This window comes from Trachinotus anak, unplaced genomic scaffold (assembly GCF_046630095.1).
Source record: "Trachinotus anak isolate AG129_WGS33_773 ecotype Australia unplaced genomic scaffold, CSIRO_AGI_Tana_v1 ptg000032l, whole genome shotgun sequence".
Lineage (NCBI taxonomy): Eukaryota > Metazoa > Chordata > Actinopteri > Carangiformes > Carangidae > Trachinotus > Trachinotus anak.
In genome coordinates, this window is record NW_027273883.1 from 26600023 (window position 1) to 26625380 (window position 25358).

General features: G+C 43.0%; 1 protein-coding gene across 2 annotated transcripts in view; it reads right to left on the reverse strand.

The window, feature by feature from the left end:
- Nucleotides 1-236: 236 nt before the first annotated feature.
- LOC139612881 (TGF-beta receptor type-2-like) overlaps nucleotides 237-25358 on the reverse strand; it is a 41251-nt gene continuing 16129 nt past the window's right edge. The window contains exons 4-11 of one of the 2 annotated variants that reach the window (XR_011686659.1): nucleotides 12811-13109; nucleotides 12471-12719; nucleotides 12227-12340; nucleotides 11386-11523; nucleotides 9169-9310; nucleotides 2008-2135; nucleotides 586-1387; nucleotides 237-553 (exon numbers count right to left, since the gene is read on the reverse strand). Coding sequence is in view for 1 of the 2 variants with exons in the window: in XM_071469014.1 (XP_071325115.1) it covers nucleotides 1127-1387; nucleotides 2008-2135; nucleotides 9169-9310; nucleotides 11386-11523; nucleotides 12227-12340; nucleotides 12471-12719; nucleotides 12811-13109 (1331 nt within the window). In the remaining variant the exon portion in view is untranslated. Of the gene's footprint in view, nucleotides 1388-2007; nucleotides 2136-9168; nucleotides 9311-11385; nucleotides 11524-12226; nucleotides 12341-12470; nucleotides 12720-12810; nucleotides 13110-25358 lie in introns of both variants that reach the window. The other variant, XM_071469014.1, reaches the window with a different exon arrangement.

Below are 25358 nucleotides of genomic sequence, written 5' to 3' on the forward strand. Positions count from 1 at the left end.
CAGTTCATCTCTGAGTCCAAGTGAAGCAAATTTAAAGAAATTCCCTCAAAGTGTTACTAAGATATCAGATTTACAAGAACATACTAACATAATAAAAATGGAATAATGCTGAAATGTGGTTTAATCTCAAACTACGTCATCACTTAGCCAGCCTGCTACAATATCATTTCAAACAAAGATGTCTGCAGGATCTTTGATCATTAACTGGATCAAAAAGAGACTGGAAGAGCAGAACCTCAGGAAATGGAAATATCTTTAATTCATAAAGGATTTACAATATTTTACATTTGAGAAACTGTATATAAAGCAGGGTAAAAGACCTCTGACGCCTCCTCAGTTTCCTGTAGCTGCAGACAGAAAACACAGACAACGTTTTAAAAAAATACATCTCTGTTATGTCTTTAATCTCAAAGCTAAGTAGAAGGATTCATTTCCCTTTTTGGCTGATGTGTCTCTTATGTACAGTGACGTCACTATGTACACTGTGCTTGTTTATCTGGCAAACAAGGTTTAAGTATAGCTGGTTAAAAACAACACAAGCATACACATTTTCCTTTACACACACACACACACACACACACACACACACACACACACACACACACACACACACACACACACACACACACACAAACACTCCTATAGTTTCCTGCTGGTGAGGGTGGAGGCCACAGCATCATTAGTGTTAAGGCAACATCTCTGTTCAAACTTTGGCTCAACGTTGGACACACAAAGGCACTTTACAGCGAAAGCTTTCATAACACGTCAGGATACATGAAGACATCACACTGACACACACCTGTAATGCTTAGGTATCAAAGGGTAAAGTGCACATTAAATGTCTTTGGTTTAATAGTAACTGAGAGAGTGACCTGTCTGTCTCATCTCACTTCCTCTTTGGAAGCTTCCAGTTAACTTGTCAGTCTTCTCAGCAGATTAAGGCAACTGGTTATTATTTTAGAAGCGGTGAAGTCTTGAGGCATCACCCCCAGTTTCTGTTTGCTGGGTCTGAATTAGATGTGACACTGTGGCTCAAAGTCCTGCAAGAGCTCAGCTCCTGAATATCACGTTGGGGTAGAATAAGTGTCCCTGTTAAAAGATCTCCACGAGGACGTCGAGCCTCGTCTCACTTCTCGTCGCTCACAGAGCAGTCCACGGCGATGATCTCCTGTATCTCTGTGATTTTCACCTCCTTCTCCGGGATCTCCACCTCCACTGGGATCTTCAGCTCCTCTGGGATTTTCTCTGCCGACGAGCTGCGGCTGGACAGTTTGTCCATCTCGTCCTCCATCTCTGAGATGCGTTCGGCGACGCAGTGCGCGGTGAGCCGGGCCTCGGGGTCATGGTCCCAGCATTCCTTTATGGTGGCGCAGATCACCGCCACGCCCTGTGAGGACAGGAAGAGAGAAGCAACATGAGACTCTGACGTCACAGTGTCAGGACCGACAGAGAGTGATGGTGAAGGCCACAGCGTCTGTCCTCCATCTTTAATAACACTTTTAAAAAGAAAAGACCAAAATTACAGTGTGTGCATATTAATGAGTTAATTTTAAAAGGATGTTTTAGCCTCTTTTCGCTCTTTGTTTTGGTCTGATAAACACTGGTGACCATGGTGGAGCATTAGAGACCAAATCAGGTCTGGTGGACAGAAACACAGCTCTAATGCTAATGCTGCTCTCTGCTGGACGTGTAAAGAGGCAACTGTTTGCCAACTTATCTACCATCCAAACCTTACCAGGTATGACATGTGGGTGTTCAGCTTGTTCTGGCCAAAAAATTAGTTACTGCAGCTTTAATTAATAAAAAGGTTTGGTAAAAAAAAAGTCAAAAACATTGTTCTCTTGTCCTCTGAAAACACAAGTTATCAGATCACAGTTTTCTCTGTTGGTGTACAGCTTTAGTTTTTTCACACAAATTTATAAATAACCATGGATGTGTGTGTGTATGTGTGCGTGTGTGTGTGTGTGATGATCCCTCCAGCATGTGCACAGTACAGGTGTGTCTGACCTGGTGCCTGAGCCAGGTGTCAGGGATCTCAGGTCTGCCTCGGTCTCTCAGCACGTTGTCCTTCATGCTCTCCACACAGGGGTGCTCTCGCACTTTAGAGCCGTACGCCGGCTCGTAGTCCTTCACCTCTGCAAACACAAACACAAACACACACAGGTCAGCAGCCTGTTTCACTTGCCCTCAGGCAGGTACATGGAAACAGCAACGTGTACAAGAGTCCACTTTAGTCTCAGGACAAAAACATGAAGAGGAAGACAGAGTGAGACAGGTGTCCTGTGGAGGTAATGTGATGAGAAAGTGTAAAAGCTTCCTTGTCTGATGTCACTCCCTCTGACCACTGAGCTGTCAGCTCTGTGAACTGGCACTGAGGATGCTGACAGAGTAAGAAAAAGTTTTAATGACGTCTCCATGGGAAGGAAAAGGCACTTGAATGATGATCATTTCTAAAAACAACAAATCAGCTTCCGCTAACAAGCCATTACTCACAGCCTCGGAGTGCAGAACACCAAACTCACAATCTGTCTTTTTTTCATTCTTTTTTTCACAACGAGCAGAGAAAATGAGAGAGTACAAATTCAAAACCATGAAAAATGAAAAACAAAGTTCTGGGACTAGGTCCAGACCTCATGAAACCGAACTCACAACAGCTGCAGTCGGTCTCTGGCTCTCAGGATCTCACAGTTGCTGTGAAATGAGACACTCGCTGCTGCAGAGTCATCTTCGTTTAGTCTGAGCCAGGAAATCATCCACAAATATTTCACAAAAATTCACTTTGATGCACCTGATCTTGTTCTTACATTTAACAACTTCTGCACCTTATTTTTCGACAACCTGGCAATATTATTTATTATTTTTTTTATGTGTGTTATATTTGGCAGCATCTCAGTTTTTCTCTGGACTTGTTCACTGAGATGAAATGTTTAATATCCACTTTCAAGACAAATGATCGCTGCAGCACGAGAGGCCTCCTCTGACAGTAACGAGCGGTCCAGTCCTTCCACCTGTGCTCTCAGCATGTGACGGAAGAGTTTTACTGACATGTGAACTGATAAACAACAGGTAGTTTTTTCCTGATCGTTGAAACAGGAGAAAACAATCTCAAAATTAAAGTTGAGCACCTCGGGGTCGCAGGGAGGAGGCCACTTGACGCAGTGACGATGCATTATGCTCCTGTATATCAGGTTTAGACCAAACCATGACAAATTCAAGTACTCATTAGTATAAACATGCGTGCTGAGGTTGAGGTTTTGCACATCCTAAAGGCCTCAAAAATGTGTTTGTAAAATGAAAAAAATTGCTGCGCGAAATCCTAAATGGCTGACTTCCTGTCCACTGAAACCAATGTAGAAAATATGGATTATATCCTTTATGATGAGACCAATCATCTCAGTGAATTTGATGAACATCTGAGGACTTTTCTCCCAGCATGGACGCTAGGAGCCCGAAATTTCGAGCCTCCTGAGGCCCTCATTCTTCCAGCAGAATAATAATCATACTCAAAAACAGTAGGTTCCTCTGTGGTCGGGCCCTAACAAGGTACATGTGGTAGTTTACTATCTGCAGTGTTACCTCCAAGGCTCATCATTAGCTAACGACATTAGATTATGGAGCTAACATGTAGCTTTAGCCTCAGTGTATTAGCAGGATATCATGTATGTAGTGATCATGTGCATATTTGAGAGGGGATTTCTTTTTAAATTGAGTCAATGTGAAACATTTAAGGTTCAGTTAGAAACTTTTCATGGAGGTAAAGTTAGCTTAATTAGCCAGTTACCAAAAGCTGATAAAATCTGTTAGCTCCACTCTTATTGTAAACTGCATATGTGTCGTGTGAGTAGGTGAAGTTTGATAATGGCAGCAACTAAATGGGGGCGGGGCTTAGTAAGTGGTATGTATCAATACAAAACCACTTGACAAATTCCACCTGTGGATGAAGACTATGTGGCATGATCAAAAGTTCCAAAACAGATACTAAATGGACCTTTTGTTGAGATTGTTTTCTCTTCTCCATGATCTGCCTGTGCCACTGTCACTGTCATGTCTCAATATCAGTTTAAATACTTGATAATGTTTGTGTTAATTAGCAGGACAGCATGATGAAATCTGGAAGTAGTTTCATATAAACCAGGTCCCTGTCGGCTCTGCCACTGTGTCCTCAAACACAGGAAGTGGGAAGGCTGGAGTGGAGTCCCCGGACAGGAAGTTGGAAGGCTGGGATCGAGGCTGTGTGCAGAGGAGCTGACTCTACAGGCCTGCACTTCCTGTTTTTGACATGTGGAACTTCCCCCCTTTTTTTAGTGTTTTAAAACAGGGCCTGGCTGGGCCCAGCCCATTCCCCTGGAGCTTATTCATGCCAGGGCTGGTTTTGTGCTCAGGTCTCTGCTGTTTAGACCTGGAACAGCGCAGTTGGTGGAAATACCACACACCTCCCTAGACACAGCTGAGCCACAGAGCAGGCGGGTTTAAAATGAGAAAGCTGAACAGAAATAAAAAGAGGTGACGCACTTTTTAAACATCAAGCCTGAGAGGAACAGGTCTCACTTCATGCTCTGATGTGCTCTTCATTCTCTGATTCTCTTCATTGGGATGATATGTGGGACAGACAAATACTGCAGTCTGTATGTGAGGTGCGGCCTGCTCTCCTTCTCTTGACATTTGAAAGCTATGAGAAGAATTTCATCTGTGGTTTGAGAACAGATTTCACTAGAGACTGCAACCAGAGCCTCAGCCTCACGTTTCCCTCTCTGTCTGGGGCCCGTAGTTAAAACCCTGGTATATCCAATCTAAGGGGCGGAAAGCAGTTTACGACAGTTTCCTTTTCAGATTATCTGTCTGAAACCTTTGTGGCCTGGAGGTTGGCACAAGCCTCTGTGGCTGGCTGCACTGTCTGGGATTTACTATCTGAGGAGAAACACAGCTCCATCTTTGGCGCTCAGGAGACTCAACAGGCGTATAGCATGACCTTGATCCCACATTGATGCAGGGCAAACTACATCACAAGACATAAACATGCATGGCCCCTAATAAACCACACATCTCCGCCCATCTCCAGAGAAAGTTGTGGGCTGAATCCCTGCGGCAGGTTTGCGGCAAGCACATTAGGGAGCTGGGAAAATTAAGAGTCACTACCACAGGTGGAATTTTGACAGAGCTTAAGGAGGCTAAAATGAGAGTGGGAAATGCCTTTGCTGCAAGCAGGTGAATCTAGATCCATGCATGTCTGAGCATGAACATTACTCACTACAGTTGCTGCATCAGTGACTCCACCACTCCCATTTATCTTGAAAGACACTTGGTAAACAGTCGGTTATCAAACTCATCTGCATGTTTGTCTGTTCTGTTCTCATGGTTCCTGAAAAAGTCTGTCAGACTGACACAGTGAGCTCTGAAGTCTGGACATGTGTCAGGAGACTGTCAGGGTGGATCAGGCATCATAAAGAGTCTTTCAAAGGTCGTCCGTGTCAGAGCTGAGCCTGAGATGTGGATCAAGTGTTTTGTTGCATTGGTGCATTTTGGATGTGAGATGTACGTTGTGCTGTTGTGCTGAGCTGCATGTCTGCATGTGAAGAGTGAACACAGTGCACAGAAATGTGTGTTACCAATAATAAAAATGTGAACGGTAACAGAAATGTAAAAGGTAGAATTTGTAGTTTTGTAGGGGTTCAGTAACTTTATGCAGATGTCTGTGTAGTCCCTCATCGAGCTGACTGTCACTGTCACTGTGACGGCTTGACTGCAGCTGCTGCATGTGACTATTGTTCACCAAGAAGTAGAATATAACTACTACTAAAACCACAAGTTTCTGTTTTTATATTTTGTGCAGATCAAACTAATTAGTTACATGTTCATTAGTTGGTCTATTTTTCCCTGCTAACCGAATCATCTTCCAGCAAATAATAATAGGAACTATACTTTTTGCCCTTTGTCTCTCTTCTTTGCCCTGGCAGGGTATAACCATCAGCTGTTGCCAGTGGCTGTCTCTCTTCGTGGACCACAAGGCTTCTGCACAGGAAACCCTCGGTCCTGCTCTGTGACCCTGTGTCACCCTCAGCTCACACAGAACATGCAGGACCTGCCGCGCCCTGCAGGCTAATTCAGGACATGTCAATAAAACGCTCAGAGACAGACAGAGAGAAGGTACTATAACTGACCACAACAACAGCACCAGTGCAGGGAGGTATTTCTGTCCCCTGTTGTTGGAGGGGAGACAGAGGAAACACACACAGTCCCAGACTGAGACACAGAAACAGGCTACATGAGTGTGTCTGTCTCTACCTCTGAAGTAAACACACAGACAAACACACGCATACTGGAATGTGACTGTCTCCTTCTAAATATCTCAGACTGTCTTGAAGAGCCAACTACAGAAGGAGGAGACAACCTGCTGTCAGACCGGAGGGACCAGAGATGTCTGTGTGTGTGTGTGTGTGTCTGTTTGTAACTTTTATCTTTGAGTTTTAAAAGACTGAGGACATTTTTAGAATGTGAGGATGTTCTGTTTAGTCCAGTCGTTGTTTCAGGGTTTTTTGGATTTGTTTTTTGACTTAAAGAGAGGTTTGGATTTTTTGTGTTTAATGTCAGATTTGATCGACTGTATCATTCAACACTGACACAGACGTACGCCATCAAATTAACATTAATGACAACCAGTGAGCAGCAACAGGAAAACAATTCATACATACATTTCTGACTCTTGGTGGGAAGGGACCACAGGAGAATTGATTCACAACTCCTGTGTATGCTGTGACATTTCATTTCAGTTGAACTTTAAGATACAATCATTAGCATGTGTGACTAACTAGCTTAGGCAATTATACAGTACAGTACAGAACAGTACAGTTTTTCCATGAGCAGCAAATCGGGTGGTAAGTCAGTCAGGAGACTGAGAACATGGAGAAAAGTCTTCAGTGTTGTTCTCAATGAGGAAATACTCCAGTTCTGATGTCACTGATGCTGTAGCAGCATCTATGCTAACCTCCTCAGGAGCCACGGTTGTTAACGAACACTGATTGGTCAGAACCACTGTGGTTTGGCCACAGTGTCTGGCTAGATGGATTCAATCCAGCTTCCTCTCAAGGCTAATTAGGTTGGTTAAGTTAAAAAAAATCAACCAATCAGTAAGCTTAGGCTCACAGTAGCAGCTCTTTGGTGAAGTTTGCACTGCAGGAATCCCAGTCAAACCTATAACTGAGACAGCATCACATTATAAAACACATCGGTTAGTCTTCAAACTAAACCCTTTTATATGGCCTGATCTCACATCATGCCAACAATAGGACAAACTACTTCCTCACCCAACACAAGAACAATATTGTTGCATAATCTCCATGTTTCAGTGGGTCAGTGGACGTTGAGGTCGGAGAACTGACAGGGTCTGAATTTGGCTCATAACTGCAGCACAAACATGTGTTTGAGTGTGTAGCATCCAGACAGATGGTAGAAAACTGACTGACCCCGACAACAATGATACAGGCTGTGCAGACACACAGACACACACTTCATTCTGAGGATGACGCACGTCTTGACTCTAATCTTCCTCTTCTTGTGAAGACATTTAAAGGGGTTGTATGTTTTCTCCGCCAATTGTTATAATAAGTTATAACACGTCCTCTGAGCAGCTACAGTGACTCAGTATCAGAAAGTGAAGTGGAGCTTGCTGGGTAGCATTTCTCTTCACCTCTGAAAACAACAGCTCTTAATGCTAATGTTTGCTATGTAGCAATAGCACATATAGCTCCTTTAAGATTCGTGAGCATGGACGCTTGCACACACACATACACAAACACACACACACACACACACACACACACAGCCAGCTGACACAGGTACAGTGTCCAGCCCAGATCTCTCACTGATTTCCTGCCCAAAGAAGGGCATCAGCAGAGTCCAGATCTCCTCCCTCACATACAAGACATTCCTGAGATTCCAGCTGCAGACCTGGAGCTGAGGTCGAGGTGCAGTCCGACAGACAGGACAACCAGCCCCCCCGCTGACACAAAAACCCTTACTCACTACACAGCAACAGACGGTGGCCTGAACCTACTGTCTGCACTATGTAGGTCACACACACACACAGCAGGTACTCTGTTGGTACATGCAGGCAGTGGGTGCATATGAACATGTGCAGTCTCATACATTAGAGCAGAGAATAGACTAAAATTCTGAGAGGAAAATACTCCTTCAAATTAGTGGAGGAGGAAATATTCTCATGACAACAGGATCCTGACAAACTGATGTAACCCACACTATGTATTTCTGTATCTTTCATACAGAGCTGTCTGTGATCTACTTCCCTCTGGACAGGGTGATTTTAGTCAGAGCTGCGCAACTAACTGAAAAAGTACCAAAACCAACATTTAGATCCTCTTGCCTCTTCATCTTAATACTTTCACGAACTGTCCCTTTAAAAAAAAAAACTCCCTCAGACACCTGCTTCTCCTCCTGATCAGGTTCATTAATCATAATTGAGGTGAAGGTTTGAAATCATCATCATATTGATTTGAAGTCATATCACACAGCTCTGTTCTCATGTTTGGTGTAACTAAAACATCAACATGTTTTTCCCTTTAAGATTCATCTTAATTCTTCTGTTGTCCATCAATGACTTAAACTGATTAATGATTTCTTTTGGCAGAAATACGTCAAGTAGAGTTATTTCTTACAGTCCAGTAGTCATCAGGTTAATTTAAACTGAATAGACATAAACCAAATGTAAACCAATATTATTTCTAAAAGCAAAATAAAATAACATGACATGAATATGAAAAAAGTTTTTTCTAGTTTGCACAATATATATAATATCTTGTGGATGGATGGGGGCTCTGAAGGCTCTGGGAAATATTTCTTGAAGATGTTTCATGTGTTGAAATGAAGGAGTTATTTTTTCCAAAATGAAGAACATCAACAGTTGTGACACACACAGCCTCCACTGCTACATGTGAAACACACACACACACACACACACACACACACACACACACACACTGTCACTGTATGAATAAAACATCCAACACACAGAACTCTACCGTCACAGTCTGTCAGTTTATCTGCTGAGCGTCATGTCGAGTCAATGCAGTGTTGACACATCACGTGTTACATGACTTCCTGAAACCGGTAATTACTGAATATGTGTGTGTTTGTGGTGTGTGTGGGCGCTCTGACCTCCTATAGCTTCACACCTCGATGTCATCTCCCACAGCACCAGGGCCATGGAGTAAATGTCGGTCTGTTTGAAGGACTCAATGTTCTCCAGGTTGAGTCGGGCCTCCAGCACCTCGGGAGCCATGTAACGTGCTGTACCCACCTGCAGAGACAGGAGACAGGAGACAGGGTCAACACAGGCCACTGCAGCACAACACCACCACTAACACAATAAAAACCACACCAGTCACAGTGTGATGTTCACTTTCTTCCATTGTCTGGTTTGTGTTGTTTTAACAATCAGCTGATTGGCTCAGTGACAATCAGCTGACTCAGCTGGATTAGTTCAAGATAGAAGATGACACTTGTGACACGTTTCCGTTTCTTTTTATTCAACTGTGTGATGAGTGGAAACAAGTTACAGCTGAGCTAAAACTTCTAAAGTGACTCCATGACACTTCCCATGTTGCAGTGTGGTTGTCTCCTTCACACAAGCTCCTTGTAAAAGCTTGATGGAGTGAAAGGTGGGGAAAAAAATCACTTTTTCTAAACCCCTGTAAAGTCTTGGTTACCAAGTCTGTAGTTGTTACAACCCTGCAGGTGTCTCTGTGTAAGGGAAACAACATCAGCCGGTGTATCAAAACCTTGTATTGTCCAAGAAGCCAGAGATGTAACATAAAGGTCACAGAGAGGCTGACATATCACAACAAATCCTCGCCTGACTGTACTGATCTGTCTTTTAGCTAAAACACAGAGGGTCGTCACCCATAACCTAGTGATGTCTAACAAAGGAGGACTGAGTGTGGTGCAAGAAAACAAGGAGTGTGAAAATAAAATCACTACACCCACTGCCCACAAAAAGAAATCCCTGTATAAAGGACCATGAGCCTCAGTCCAGTCAATGCTAGTTAATGCCACATCGAGTTAACAGTCTGAGCAAAACATAACAATTCACATATACTGAGTTGACTAAGAATCTAGAGGCACAGAGGCGGACTCCTCAGATTAAGTCACAGCCGCCCCGGGCGTCTGCACAACAGGACTTTTAACAGGCCCAAGGATTGGCATGAAGGGCACAAAAGAGGAGAAGGAGGGTTCAGCCACAAACGGGGAAAGACCACCTCCAGCGCAGGGGAGTGGGTGACACAACAGAATTACCAGCACAACAGCAAGACACAACACAAAACAACAGTCACCTATAAGTCACAGGTCAAAATAAACAGGTTCCAACTCAAGTCCCAATGTAACACCAATAACTTCCAAATCAGGACCAAGAAGTCCAAAATCCAAATCTATCACATTACCTTATTAGTTATCTTTGTAAAATATAGCTGAAATTAAATCTAATGCTCCTCACCGAACCCATTTTTTTCGTTTTGTGGATGTCCGTGTGTTACACACAGGAGTTATAATTATGAGCAGCTGGAGGTTTCAAGCTTCCCTCTCTAAACGGACACATCCTGACGACCTAACCGTCACCATTTTACTACCGACTGAAAAAAAAAGACAGCGGGTGAAAATCTGCATGTGTGCGTTTGTGTGCACAGGTGTGGGCTGTTAGCTTTCACCTGCAGCTGCTGCATTTCTAACCAGTGAATCATAAATCATAGAAAACAAGTCATCAGGTCTCCCTGACAGCCTGGGAACGAGCTGAGAGCCGCTCTGCGTGTCACAACAACGCCTTCATCTCATCCTCTACCCTCTGATTGTGAGTCTGTCTGTCAGATTTGTTCTGTCAGCACAGAGGTGTGCGCTGTGACAACACACAAAGATGAATTGGATAGATGGAAAGAGCCAAAACAAATATGTCCAAATGATATCTCAACAAAACCCAAAGCAAAGCTGTTGTAACACAGGGATTTAAACAGAGATTAACCACGACAGCAGATAATAATAAACCCTCCAGCTGACTGTACTGAGGGATGGAACCACTGTGAGCCCAGGGCAGAGCTGACATATTAACCATTTGTGTAAAAATTTTGCCATAATTGCTGTGTGAAGTCTTGAATAATGGCTAAAAAGGTGTTTTGTGAGGTCCCACTGACCTTGACCTTTGATCTTTGGCCATCAAAATCTAATCAGTTCATCCTTGAGTCCTAATGAATGTTTGTGCCAAATTTGAAGAAGCTCCTTCAAGGTGTTACTGAAACATCGTGTCCACGAGAATGAGACGGTACAGACAACCTAAAAACAATATGCCTCTAGCTCATAAAAATGATTGAGAGGTTGACCTCTGACCTGTCCACTGTTGGCAAGGTCGTCCACAGACAGGCTGCTGTCCAGACACAGTCCCAGGCCAAAGTCACACAGGCAGCACGTCAGGTCGTTCTTCATCAGGATGTTGGAGCTCTTCAGGTCACGGTGGACAATCGGCACCTTCAGGCACAACACAGGTACGGTTCTCAGTTTTCAGAATAAAAGCGTTGAAGTAGACAATTAAAGGAAAAACATGAAACAACTTGCAAACAAATAAGGATAATAATGAACATTTTACAATGAAAAATATGTTCCACAAGCATATTGTCATTTACTTTACATCCTGGAGGCTCAGTGAGGTTTCCTTTTTCAACACCCTCAGAACTAAACTGTTAACTTGTTATACAAGTTACTGAAAACTGATGGCTGAGTTTTACCATTAAATTTGCTGTTGATGTTTTTATCTGTAACCCCTACTTTTTTTGGAGTCTCCCTGACCTTTCCCATATCACCCCCCTCAGGCCAAAATATCAGCTGTGCACACAAGTCATTTTAAAATCAGCAGCTAGAACAATGAGATCTGCTGAAGACAAGAATAGATTCATGCTCCTGTGGTGAAGTTCAGGATGATCCTTCTTCTTTCAGCCCCACTACTGCTCAAGCTCAAGCTCAAGTGAGGCAATCATGCAGTCTAAATTATTTTAAGCACTTCAATTAAAAGTATATAAAATATGTAATAATAAAACAAAATAAAAACATTAAAATGATTAAATAATACATAAATGTAAAAAAAAGAACAATATGTCAATAAAACAGTTTAAAATGAAGGAAGCTCTGAAGCGTGAATCAGTGGCAGGACACACACATATTCACACTGTCCTACCTTAGGGCGTCCACAGGGGAGGCGGTCACTGTGGAGGTGGGCGACTCCTCGAGCCAGAGAGCTGCCCAGCACCTGCAGCTCCTCCCAGCTGATCACATGACGTGTCAGGTACTCCTGCAGGGCATTGATTATCAGTAGCATTATGAAAGGGCAGAATGACTGGAAAGTTTTCAGTAGATTCATACTGGAACTTATGAGTGAAAAAATCGACTCAGACTGTCCCACCTGACAGTGGTGGTCTCACCTGTAGGTTTCCCCTGGGGTGGAAGGCAGTGATGAGCCAGTACTGCTTCTCCACCTTCCTCTCCTCAGCTGTCAGGAAGTGGAGGACGTTCTCGTGCCGGAGGTCTGTGTTGGAGAAGATGTCCTTCTCGTTCTTCCAGGAAGCATACTCCTCGTAGGGGAAAATCTTCACGGCCACAGTCTCAAACTGATCTGAGGTGGTCTGCTTCAGCTTGGCCTTGTATACCTGAGCGAAGCGACCTTTGCCCACCTGGGAGAGGATCAACAGGTATCATTTCAGTTAGAAAGGCAAAGTGCAGAACAGGCCCTCCAAACAACTTTAAAACACTATGTTTGTTTACCAGCAGATCCAGCTCTATAGGCAGCGGCTCAGTGTTGTGGTTCAGGTTGTTGGCGTGGGTGGAGCTGCTGTCTGACCTGTCGTCATCCATCATGATGGCACAGGCGTCGCTGCAGTCCAGCCCGCCGGCCCTCGGCTTACGCTTCTTAATGCTGCTCTCCCATTCTTGGTTGAGCATGCGTTGCTGGTGGGCTCGGTACCAGTAGAACATTCCCGCAACCACGACCCCCATCGCCAGCAGGGGCAGCAGGCTCACCAGGATCACAGACACCAGCTGATTGTCCAGAGTTGGATCCACAACTGGAAAAGAAGACAGATGAGGGAATAAATAAAAAGGTGTAGAGTATGAGCAGCAACCAACACTGAAAAGCGAATGATGTTGGATTACACACAAGATTTAGAATAAACTGGATCAACCCACAGCTTTTACAACAGGCTAGATCTGAATTTAGCTGCTACCAGATTAAGAAATTCCCCCATCTATGAGCTGAACAGCATGAGGTTCTTGGTGACATTAAGACTGCCTGTGAACTGAATCATAAAAGTCTGCTATGAAAAGGTTCATCATGTAGCATGTGCTGATTGTGGTGAATGCTGACAACATGAGTCATGATTGTTTGCTCCCATGCCATTTTTGTAGCTAGCAGTGCTAAACGCTTGAATAGGTGGGGTTTTCCCAGCTTAGTTGAGCCTGAGGCTGAAGCTAACGTGGGCAGATGTAGTGGTTTTTTGTAAACGCCAACGTGGGGACAAAACACGTTTGAAGAATAGGAGTAACAGTCATTTTGGGACTTTCAGAAGGCTACTAATGCAAACTTTGCGTTCCATGTGGCTGCTGTCATGTAGCCTTCCACCTTGGAAAACTGTAGATAGTGCAATGCAGTATCTTAGCTGAGGTTGGTTCAAGTTAAGCAAAGAAGTATAACATTGGTCTAAATCTAAGTATTGTTGGTAAATTAGTAGGTGAAGAGAACTTAAACACAAGAACTCTGTTCCTATAATACTTATCATTGATTTGGAGACACTTGATTACTGGTATCAACAAGTTTAGTTTAAAGGTCCACACAGTCTAAAGGAGGATGTCCATGTGTTTTTGATTCTAAAGCAGGTCTAGGTTCTATATTAATACTGTGAAAGTATCAAAGCCTCAGTCCACAGAGAAATGCACACAGCCTGTATTCAGAAACTGAGCCTTAAAACCAGCCGTCAGGACTTCTGGAACTTTGTGATGTCACAACAAAGCAGTCACCACCGTCAGAAATGCCACAAGCCCCGCCCACCTAGACCCACTATCCAACCTCGCAAGATTTGTTTTCTCTGAGTGTTTACCTGAAATCTGCTATATTTTTATTGGATCACTCAGAAAACCGTCCATCAATCAGAAGAGAGACTCAGATCCTCTCTTCTGATTGGCTGACTGACCTGTTGTTACTAGAGCTCCAGAGAGAAGCCTGAGAGAGGAGATGTAAAACTACACTGAGATGGTTTTTGGTCCTTCAAAGCACAAATATATCTTATGATGGAGATCAACACTTCAAATAAAACACTGCAGAAGAGTAAAATATGGAGCTTTAATACTACAGCAGCAAGTGAGCAGCTACTTTCAGAAATACAACAGAAGAGAAGGTGTGTTTCTGTTTACAGTGTAACCAAACAAACTCGGGCTATTCTGCTAAAGAAGTCAGTCAGTAATTGGCCTTTTACCGTCATGCCATGGGCCACCACCATCTGATTTCATGCTGCACGTGTTGTGGTTCATTGAGAAGTTGAAGGTGTACACAAAGGAATGTGTGGTTTGTGTTTGCTGTAACTTAATATGGCTCAGATACAGAGTGAGAGTAAAGTGAGGCTGACATCAGTGAGATAAAATGCTAACAATGGTTTACATGCTTCATCACTTCCTCTGAATCCCTCTGCTTACATGTGAAGACAATCTGAATCCAAACAATGAAAACAATTTTATCGTTGTTTTTTAATCCAAATAGTGTCTGGATTCCATTTTTTGCCTGTTTCATCCAGCCCCATAAAAATTCTTTGGATACATTTCTCCTCTTTGGAAAGAAGAAACCTAGCATTTCCACAGAAAAGGGATGGAAGTGAAGTCCAGTCTTTGGAAGACACACAACCTAATGTGTGTGTTTTGGGTGCTGCATGCAGGAGCAGCACACTGCAATTTCCTCCCACTACTCATACAGTAATAGTCCAACACAGACGAGCCCACCACAGCAAAGTCACTCTTGAAGCCTGTGCTGTGAAAATCCCTGCTCCACTGAGTGCAGTAAATCACGTCCTTTCCATCATAACAATGACTTTAAATACAGTATATTTATAAATGTGGGTCTGTATCTGTTTGTAATCTTCGTAGAGAGCTGACTCTGTACTCAGTCAGTAGGCCTACAGTGGACACTCCCAATAGCGTGAGCAGCCTTTACAGCTTTATGAGCTATAGCATTAACTACCTCCTCTGACTCTGACTGCCAGCCAGGACAGAGCGGCAGCCAACCCTCAGTGCTCCAGAGGCAGGGAGAAAACAGTCGGGAGTCTGTCTGCCTCGGCCCCGGTTGGCATGTCCTGGTCTGCTCTAGCGGGGCACCTTTTCAAAGAGTGTCTCACTCTCAGGGGAACCATACCCTCCTGAGCGAAGCTGCCACATCGACAGGCTGGAGGCGCTCACACCAAGAACTGACCACTGAAGAAGTCGCACCACCCTGCATCTATTTCAATTTCAGATTTTCCACATACATAGTGCTCATGGCTGAGCACTATGGTCCTAAAAATGTATAAAAGGTCATCACTTATATCTGACATAGGGTTATATGGCAAGTCAAAACTATGATTGATAGTGTAACTTAAATAAATAAAAGGGAATGTAAAAAACAAAAATAAACAAAAGAAAGTTTTAGTTGATACAATAAATTAAATTTGAGTTTGTTTTACTCTTCTACTCATCTTTCACTACATGACAACTTCGTACTGGTCCTCGATTTTATTTCATTTTTCTGCCTGCCTCATGTTAAAACATGTATCTATTTTGAAAATATCAGAAATGAGATGTAAGCTGTAGCAAAAGTATTTTACCAGCAAGCCAATGCTAATGTTAGCTAATGCTTCTTAGAAGTCTTTAGTTAATTTGATAATATGGAGACACTAAAAAAAAAAAACCAAAAACAAATCTACAAACACAGTACAGTAACACAATGTCCTACATTTATTTCCATTGTGGTTCTTGATAGAGATAAACACACATGCACTTGAAAATAAAGATAATGTTATGGAGATATAAGCATGGTGTTAGTGAACCACAAATTAGTGTTAACTAGCTAACTTCCTTAGCAGTAGCTTGCTAGTTAAAATGCTTTAGCTACTAGCTGTTACATGACTTTATGATGTGTTGTGTCTGCAGTACAGTATGATTAATTTCTGCTGTAGTTTTATTTCAAAAGTTAGCTGCAGCTAGGTTTCTGGTGCTCAGTGTGTAACGATACTAGTGACGTCAGTGAAGCTACCTAGCCGCCATTTTGATTCGTCTGATATTCCTTTACTACAGTTTGTCAGGATTTGAGGATACACAAGTAAAAAAAAGAAATGTCTGTAGCAACTTTATTTGTGGCTTGATTGATATGTTGATGCTGCAGAACAGTTAGAGGCTTAATTTACGATGACACCATGAAGCAGCAAAGACTGAACTCCTGTGTTAACTGAACATTAAAGACTACCTTTGTCATGCCAGTACTTGCTGTAAGCTTAAATGCATACCGTGATATTTGTAGCTATTTCGAACCTGTGCTGAAAGCAACAACTGTCATATGATTACACAGCCTTATTCACTGTAAAGTATGTCTGATTCATCTGCTTTAAACTCTCTTAAAAGAAGTGAAAGCCTTTGAATTCATCATGTACTGGGGTGCTGTGTGATCATGCATAGGGATGAATAATATCTTCATTTTATGGTTGATTTTGTCATATTTTAGTAGTAAATCTTACTGGAATTGCTTTGGGCAGAGCTGCAATGAGTCAAAAAGTACTGAATACAAACACAATGATTTTTAGTAAAGTGGGTTATGAAATAATAAAGACTTTCAGACAAACACAATTCTCACATTCCATGTGTCTGTAGATGTGTGTATGCTTTAAGGGTTTTAACATTATCCAGAGGTTTTGGAGGTTTTAGGTTTATTTCCTTGCTGTCTCTCTGCTATGACTGGAGTGTTTGAGTGTGTGTATTCGAGGTAAAACACAGCCAAGACAAACTGGTAATGGGACTCATGTTGCCTTTTCCAATCAGGATGCCAGAGTGTTCTCATGCAGGGTTCGATGAGGTTTGACACATCATTTGGACTAATAAAGAGATCCTTGCCTCTGGCTTATAGTTACTCATGTCATCAGTGTGTGTGTGTGTGTGTGTGTGTGTGTGTGTGTGTGTGTGTGTGTGTGTGTGTGTGTGTGTGTGTGTGTGTATGCGTGTAATTCAGGATTTCTCTGACTCATGCCCTTGATGCTCGAACCAGTTTCTAATTACTTGGATCTTCACTGTGCTCTGTGAATAACAAAGTTGTTAGTTGGGTATTAAACAGGAACTATTTTCCTCGGAAAATGACACAGCCAGACGTGAGTTCATGTTTGAAACAGGTGATGGGTGGATAGATGTAAGCCATTATAAACACTGAGAAGGCTGAACTCCATGTCCAACAGGCTACACAGAGCCAGTTTGTCTGCTGTGCCAGCAAAACACTTCTAATGAGGCTTCACATATCATTATTCATGTTGACTGAATGAACATTTCCATTCAAACCAGTACATATTTTATGGTCTGATATTTGGTCACATCATGGAAAAATTAAGGATGTCCATCAATCTAGTAAAATCAGACATGAAATGAATAAAACCTGAAGTACTAGCTACTTAAAAATGCTCTGATAAACTAACAGTATGCTGCCTAAACAGGTAGACAGGACGGCTGGTGAACACAGAGGAGCTGACAAGGCTGTTAGTTTGTTTTCTCAGGAGTTGGTGCACTGATAAAAATTGTGAACTGTCTAAACAAGTGAAATAATTCTAGTACAGCAATTATTTTCTTTCATGATACAAAGATTTGGCAAAAATACTTATAAATGTTTCTACAGAATTCTTGAAACATTTAAAAAACAAATTTAAATCAGAAACAGGTTGAAATAATTCCATAGCATTGGCAGTGGGACTTTTTGGTAACTACTTAACAAAAGAGTTATACATAAGTTATACATTTCTGTTGCCATGGCGCCGCGGATGGCTGCCTCGGTGTTTTGGTGCGCATTTTTTTTGCCTTATTTTCTTTATAAATCCAGTTTTCTGCTTTGGTTTCCGGAGCTCTTTCACCAGAGAAGAGCTCATTAATATCAGAGAAACAACTCCAGTGGATTTTTTTCCTACTTTTCTCGACTCATCTGTGGGATTATTGGACATTTTGGTCAGAGGTCACTGACCGTTGCTCTCGCAGTGAAACGCCGGAGAGGAAAACGTGCCGGTGCGCTTGCGCGTCTCCGCCGGCGCGGACTCCGCACACCGCTCCCAGGTATCTTTCTCTCCAAGGTGCGTTCACTGCCCAACAAACTGGATGAACTTCAGCTACTGGTGCAGAAGAACAGAGACTTTTCCTCATCTTCCGTCCTGTGCTTCACGGAGACGTGGCTGTGTGGATCGATTCCGGACTCTGCGCTGGAGCTGGCCGGCTTCCAGCTCTTCAGAGCGGATCGCGACACAGAGCTGTCCGGCAAAACGAAGGGTGGAGGAATCTGCTTTTATGCAAACAGTGGCTGGTGCAGAGACGTGACAGTGATCCTGCAGCACTGTCCTCCTGACCTGGAGACTTTCATCATAAACTGCAGGCCCTTCTACTCCCCCCGTGAGTTCACCTCAATCATCCTGGTCGGTGTTTACATCCCACCACAGGCCACAGCAGATACTGTGTGTGGAGCGGACCAACCCGGACTCCTTAGTTATTGTCCTTGGTGACTTTAACAAAGGTGACCTCAGCCACGAACTGCCCAAATATAGACAGTTTGTTAATTGCCCGACCAGAGAGGGGAACACTCTGGACCACTGTTACACCACAATCAGTGGTGCTTATCACGCCGTCCCCCGGGCTGCACTGGGCCACTCTGACCATGTGATGGTCCACCTGATTCCCACATACAGGCAGAAACTAAAACTGTGTAAACCTGTTGCGAGGACATCAAAGCAGTGGTGCAGTGAAGCCATAGAGGATCTGCGGGCATGTTTGGACTGCACTGACTGGGAGGTGTTCAGGACTGCTTCCAACAGTCTGGATGAGTTCACAGAGGCTGTGATGTCATACATCAGCTTCTGTGAGGACTGCTGTATCCCATCATGCACCAGGGTGAGTTATAACAATGACAAACCCTGGTTCACAGCTAAGCTCAGTCAGCTCAGGAGGCAAAAGGAGGAAGCTTTCAGGAGTGGGGACAGGGACAGGTTTAAAGAGTCCAAGTACAGGTTTAGCAAAGCGGTGAGAGAAGCTAAACGACTGTACTCTGAGAAACTTCAGCTCCAGTTCTCAGCCAATGACTCTGCTTCTGTCTGGAAAGGGCTCAGAAAGATCACAAACTACAAACCTAAACCCCCCCACTCCATTAATGACTTCCGTCTGGCCAACGATCTGAATGAGTTCTACTGCCGCTTTGAAAGACAATGGGACAAGCCTGACACTAACCTCCACATCAGAGCCACATCAGAACCCCCCTCCTCCCCTACCAAAGGAACATCTCTCTCTATCCTGGAGAGAGATGTCAACAGGCTTTTTAAGAAGCAGAACCCCCGCAAAGCAGCCGGTCCTGACTCTGTCTCTCCATCATCCCTGAAGCACTGTGCTGATCAGTTGTCTCCAGTGTTCACAGACATCTTCAACACCTCACTGGAGACCTGCCACGTGCCAGCCTGCTTCAAATCCTCCACCATCATCCCTGTCCCCAAAAAACCAAGGCCCACAGGTCTAAATGACTACAGACCCATTGCCCTGACCTCTGTGGTCATGAAATCATTTGAGCGCCTTGTCCTGTCCCATCTCAAATCCATCACTGACCCACTCCTGGACCCCCTGCAGTTCGCCTACAGAGCCAACAGGTCTGTAGACGACGCCGTCAACATGGCTCTCCACTTCATCCTCCAGCACCTGGACTCCTCAGGGACCTATGCCAGGATCCTGTTTGTGGACTTCAGCTCTGCCTTCAACACCATCATCCCGGCTCTGCTGCAGGACAAGCTCTCCCAGCTGAGCGTGCCTGACTCCACCTGCAGGTGGATCACCGACTTCCTGTCTGACAGGAGGCAGCACGTGAAGCTAGGAAAGCACGTGTCTGACTCCCAGACCATCAGCACTGGATCCCCGCAAGGCTGCGTTCTTTCTCCTCTGCTCTTCTCCCTGTACACCAACACCTGCACCTCCAGCCATCAGTCTGTCAAGCTCCTGAAGTTTGCAGACGACACCACTCTCATTGGACTCATCTCTGATGGCGATGAGTCTGCCTACAGGTGGGAAACTGACCGTCTGGTGACCTGGTGCAGGCAGAACAACCTAGAGCTAAACGCTCTGAAGACAGTGGAAATGATAGTGGACTTCAGGAAGAGCCCAGCCCCACCCACCCCCATCACCCTGTGTGACTCCCCCGTGGCTACCGTGGAGCATTTTCGCTTCTTGGGAACCACCATCACACAGGATCTCAAATGGGAGCTAAACATCAGCTCCCTCATCAAAAAAGCTCAGCAGAGGATGTATTTCCTGAGGCAATTGAAGAAGTTCAACCTGCCAAGGACTATGATGGTGAACTTCTACACCTCCATCATTGAGTCCATCCTCACCTCCTCCATCACCATCTGGTACGCTGCTGGCACGGAGAGGGACAATAACAGACTGCAGCGTATCATCCACTCTGCTGAGAAGGTGATTGGCTGCAATCTTCCGTCCCTCCAGGACCTGTACACCTCAAGGACTCTGAGGCGTGCAGGGAAGATTGTAGCTGACTCCTCCCACCCTGGACACAAACTCTTTGAGACACTCCCCTCTGGCAGGAGGCTGCGGTCCTTCAGGACCAAAACCTCTCGCCACAAAAATAGCTTCTTCCCATCTGCTATTAGCCTTATCAACAAGGCTGGAGAGCCCCACTGTTGCTGATCAATTGCACCAATCACCAGAAAAAATTCCTTGTATGTGAAAACATACTTGGCAATAAAACTGATTCTGATTCTGATTCTGATACCTTATTATGTATTAATTAGGAGTTAACTATGCACTTATTAACAGTCACTTGTGCTTTTTGCAGCACTCCCATCTAGAACGAGCACTACATGCAGTCAAAGTAAATACAAAGCAAATACAATATTTTAGCTGTGAAGCACAAAAACACACTTTCAGACAGGTCTTTTGAAAAAATCTTTTTACTCATCACTTTCACATTTCATTCTGAGGAGATTATATAAAACCTCAATGATTACATTCACAAAGAAACAGTGCAATAGTAACATAAACACAACATATTTAAGCTGTGAAACACAAAAAACCTTTAAGACCTTTTAAAACCTTTCTTTACTTTTCTCACTTTCAAATTTCACTTTTTGAAAATGTGATATAAACTTCATCAATCACATTAACATCACATTTAGATGAGACTAACTTTAGAGCTCAACTTACTAGACTCATTTTTCCTTTTCCAAAAAAAAATTCAAATATTCATCTTCCCAGCATGCAACAGTTTCCCTGACTTCTTAACATACTAACATAGAAGAAAGGATCTTATTTTCCATTGAATCACCTTAAAACTTTCCTGTGGTGAACTAACTATCTAATGCTAACCAACATTCAGCAGCCCTCACATAGCTGCAACACTGTCCCAGCTTGCTTGCACATAGTCAGGTCACTTTTGCCATTTACCTGCAAGTTCATGAAGTTACACACCAGCACATCTATGGTTTGTCATAGCATTACATATAGTATGGTATGATTTGCAAGCCAAAAAACTTTTATTGCTCTATTTGTAGTTCAAACTTTTCCATGTTAATCAACTTCAGGTGAACTAATGTCACATGCGTTACCATGGAAATTACAGTTCAGTAAACACAAAATAGCCATTAAGATTCAATTCTTAGTTTAAATGATTAACATAAGCTACCTGTTGGAACACAGCTCTGTATGTTTGTTTTTTTTCCTTTCTCTTGTTTCGCTTCTTCCTCTTGCCATTGTCTGAGGGTGAGTCGGTAGAGGGTGAGTAACTTGACTCAGGGAACCCACACCGATTAGAAGCTGACTCAACAGAGGCCTCAGGCGATGATTCATCATTTCCTACGCTGGTGTTTCTTAATGCTGTATAAAGCCAACACAATGAAACATTGGCCACAATAGACAATTAGGATTAACTGACAATTAGGACAGGTTAAAATAAGCCTTTCGGCAGTTTACACATGGACTGTGCAAAAGGGGATGCAGGTCACTAGCAAAGTATAATTACACCATACTCTGTATTGGTGAAAAACAGTAATTATTCACTTACATTGAGACAGTTGCTCTCTTAGGAAATCTCTCTCCTTGGTTAGCTCTTTGATCATGTCTTCCTGACATGCTAGTTTTTGTTTGGCCAACTCCAGATCATGTTTCAGCTTTTGCAAACTGGCTGTGGCTCTGGCTTTGGGGGGCATTTGGGCAGCACCTGTGTTTAGCACAGACGTAACAATTCAGGATAAATATAATCTGTATCATGGATGATGCCTTCCAGGGGGGCAGGAGGGGTGTTTACAGATGGCTCTAAAACACAGATGGACATCATAACACACACCAAGTCACAGAGAGTTAACACTTGGTGACATCAGATGGAAATACAGGCTAAAATACAGGGACATGACATAGCCAACGGCTAGCTTTGTGGCTAATGGTTCTGCACATATGTGGATAATCCATTGGCTGCTTCAGGCTGTTGCACTGATAAGTCAAGGCGTCCACAAGCCTGGCCTGTAAACAAATACATGTGAAAGTGGGAGCTGCAGTTTCTCTGGATAAAAAACACTTGAACATTTCTCAACAAATTTCAATTAATCGTTTTTATTTTCAAAGGTTTATGATCTACATGTCGTACAAAAAGAAAAGCTTTGTCTTCTTACTAACTTTACCGAACTTACTAAAGTTAGTTAGCAAACGCCTAGCTAGCTAGCTAGGCAATTGCCTACTAACTAAGGTTAGTTAGCAAATGCCTAGCTAGCTAGCACCAGCTGAATTTACTATAGCGTTAGAGTCTACATTGTACTTACCAGCAGAGTGTCACAAAGCTTCCTCTTGCCAACAGTTTTTTTCCAGGCTCGGTTCGGGTTTAAACCCGGCTCAGGGTTAAGGATGCTGACATGTTTGCTTCCTTAATTTTGAATGCAGCGTGTTTGTCACACAATGTGCGTCATTAACGTGTGTGTTAAGCCATTACCTGTTTACATGGACCAAACTTCTGGTTTTACTATTTGCCATCAAAATAAAAGCTCTTAAATTAAGTTTCTGAAATTCAGTGCACAAACATACGTATCATCCAACCAGGGGCTACTAGTTCACTTCTAATTTAAACTTGTTATGTAAATACATATGCAGATTGGGTACAAAAGAGATTAGAACAGACATGAGGACGAAGGGATTCCAAGTCCAGCTTTATTCATCCATAGCTGCCAAAACTGAACATTTAAGAGTCATTCCGGAGCAGCAAGTGGCAGTAATGCACCTTTAAGACTTAAACTAAAAAGAAGAAACAGAGGAAGTGACTTTACCAGGATGGCACCACAAACCAAACTCCAACCCTAGTACTTCCTCCTTGGGCTAATGTCAGGTAGCCTGTAAGTGATAGCTGACTGACCATGCTCATACCTGCATTATTTTGATTTAGAAACAGGCCCTTTTCACAGCTGTGAAATAATCCTATAAGCTATTTGATGCATGAGTTTAAAGTAATTGAAGGTGGACTGGTCTATCCTGCAAAGCTAACAGTTACTGATACTCAGTGCACAAACTGCATCAATAACATGTTTGCCGGTTAATAATTTGACCAGTTAAACAATACTGTGTGCTTTTCTTAAAACTGTGGAAACGAGCACTGCAACGAGTGACCAAGACTGTGAAATCGATTAGGGACAATTATTTCTCGGAAAATACGCTAAATGCTAAATTATGTATAATTACAGGGAAAACTCTGTTCTATAGATTTACACAAGCCCTATGTCTCGGACAGGTGGACATGATGTAGTACCACAACCCTCTCCAAGATGGCCAAAAAGTGCAAAGGTCTGTTGAAGGGCTGCTGTTAAAACAAGATGACGAGGACTACAGCTCATTGGTGGACGACGGGAGTTCTTTTCCACCATAAAAGAAAGGTATGTGAAGTTGCAGTAATGCTCTTAATTGTTTGTGGTGCTAAGAGAGTGACTGGTAGAATTCAGTAAAAGTGGAAAGTACTTTCAGGTACTTTTATGTCTGCAGGTACGTGAAGTATCCTCATATTGATTGCTTTTGGTTTCATTTCTAATCGAATAATGCATTTGTAATTCTAGTAATGAACTAATAATAATGATCAAAAAACATGTCAATTATTTGCCTTAATTAATTGAATTCTCTCAAAAGTGCAAATAATTTGAAAGAATCTGGTGATATATATTAAGCCCTTAATATAAAGCGTTACCAAATTTTGTATTGTTTTGTTTACTCTCTGTAGACCAAAGCAAAGCTAAAAGGAGAAACAAGAAAGCTGACACCAAACGCACACTAATATTGTCTACTGGATGTGTAAACAGGCAACCTTTGACTAATACATTCTATATATCTGAACTCTATAAAGTCACAGTACGTTAGATGTTGTGCTTTCATCTTATTAAGACTTAATTAAAACTCCTCTTTATCTCTACTCAGAACACAAATATGGTTTAACATCAATAAAGTTGTTTACCATCTTCCCCCTCCTAAACGTATATAAATAACCTGCCTTTATCCAGGCTGGTATCATATTATGGTGGAGCCAGCCACAGGGAGGCTGGTAACACTGACTAAAACTGAATCTTATACTCACTATTTACTTGCTATGGTAACAGCACAGCCTTTACAACCCAGACCGCTTCATAAACAGGGCTCACATCTCTCCAGGTCCCCTTTCCCTCCCTCCAACATCTCTTCACCGCTCTGTCTCTGTCTGTCTCTCCATCTACTTCCTCATCCCACTGCAATGCTCATCTGCTCTGTCTTTTTACATTACACTCCTCTTCTTCTTTCCCTCTTGTTGCTACAACTTAAAATGAGCCTGCTGAAGTCACTTCTCCATGAATCGGCCTGCTGTGTGAGGGAACGACTGATACACTCACTGACGGCGAGCCAAGATTCCACAGTTAAGGAGGAACTGTAAAATATAAGAATAAAAAACAGATCTTGGAAGATGTACAGAGCTACTTTTTCCTTTAACGCTCCACATCCGTCTTCCTCTCCTCTTCCTCTTTGAAGGCTGCAGAGAGCGTTTGAAAAAAAGTGGTAAACAAAATCAACGTTGT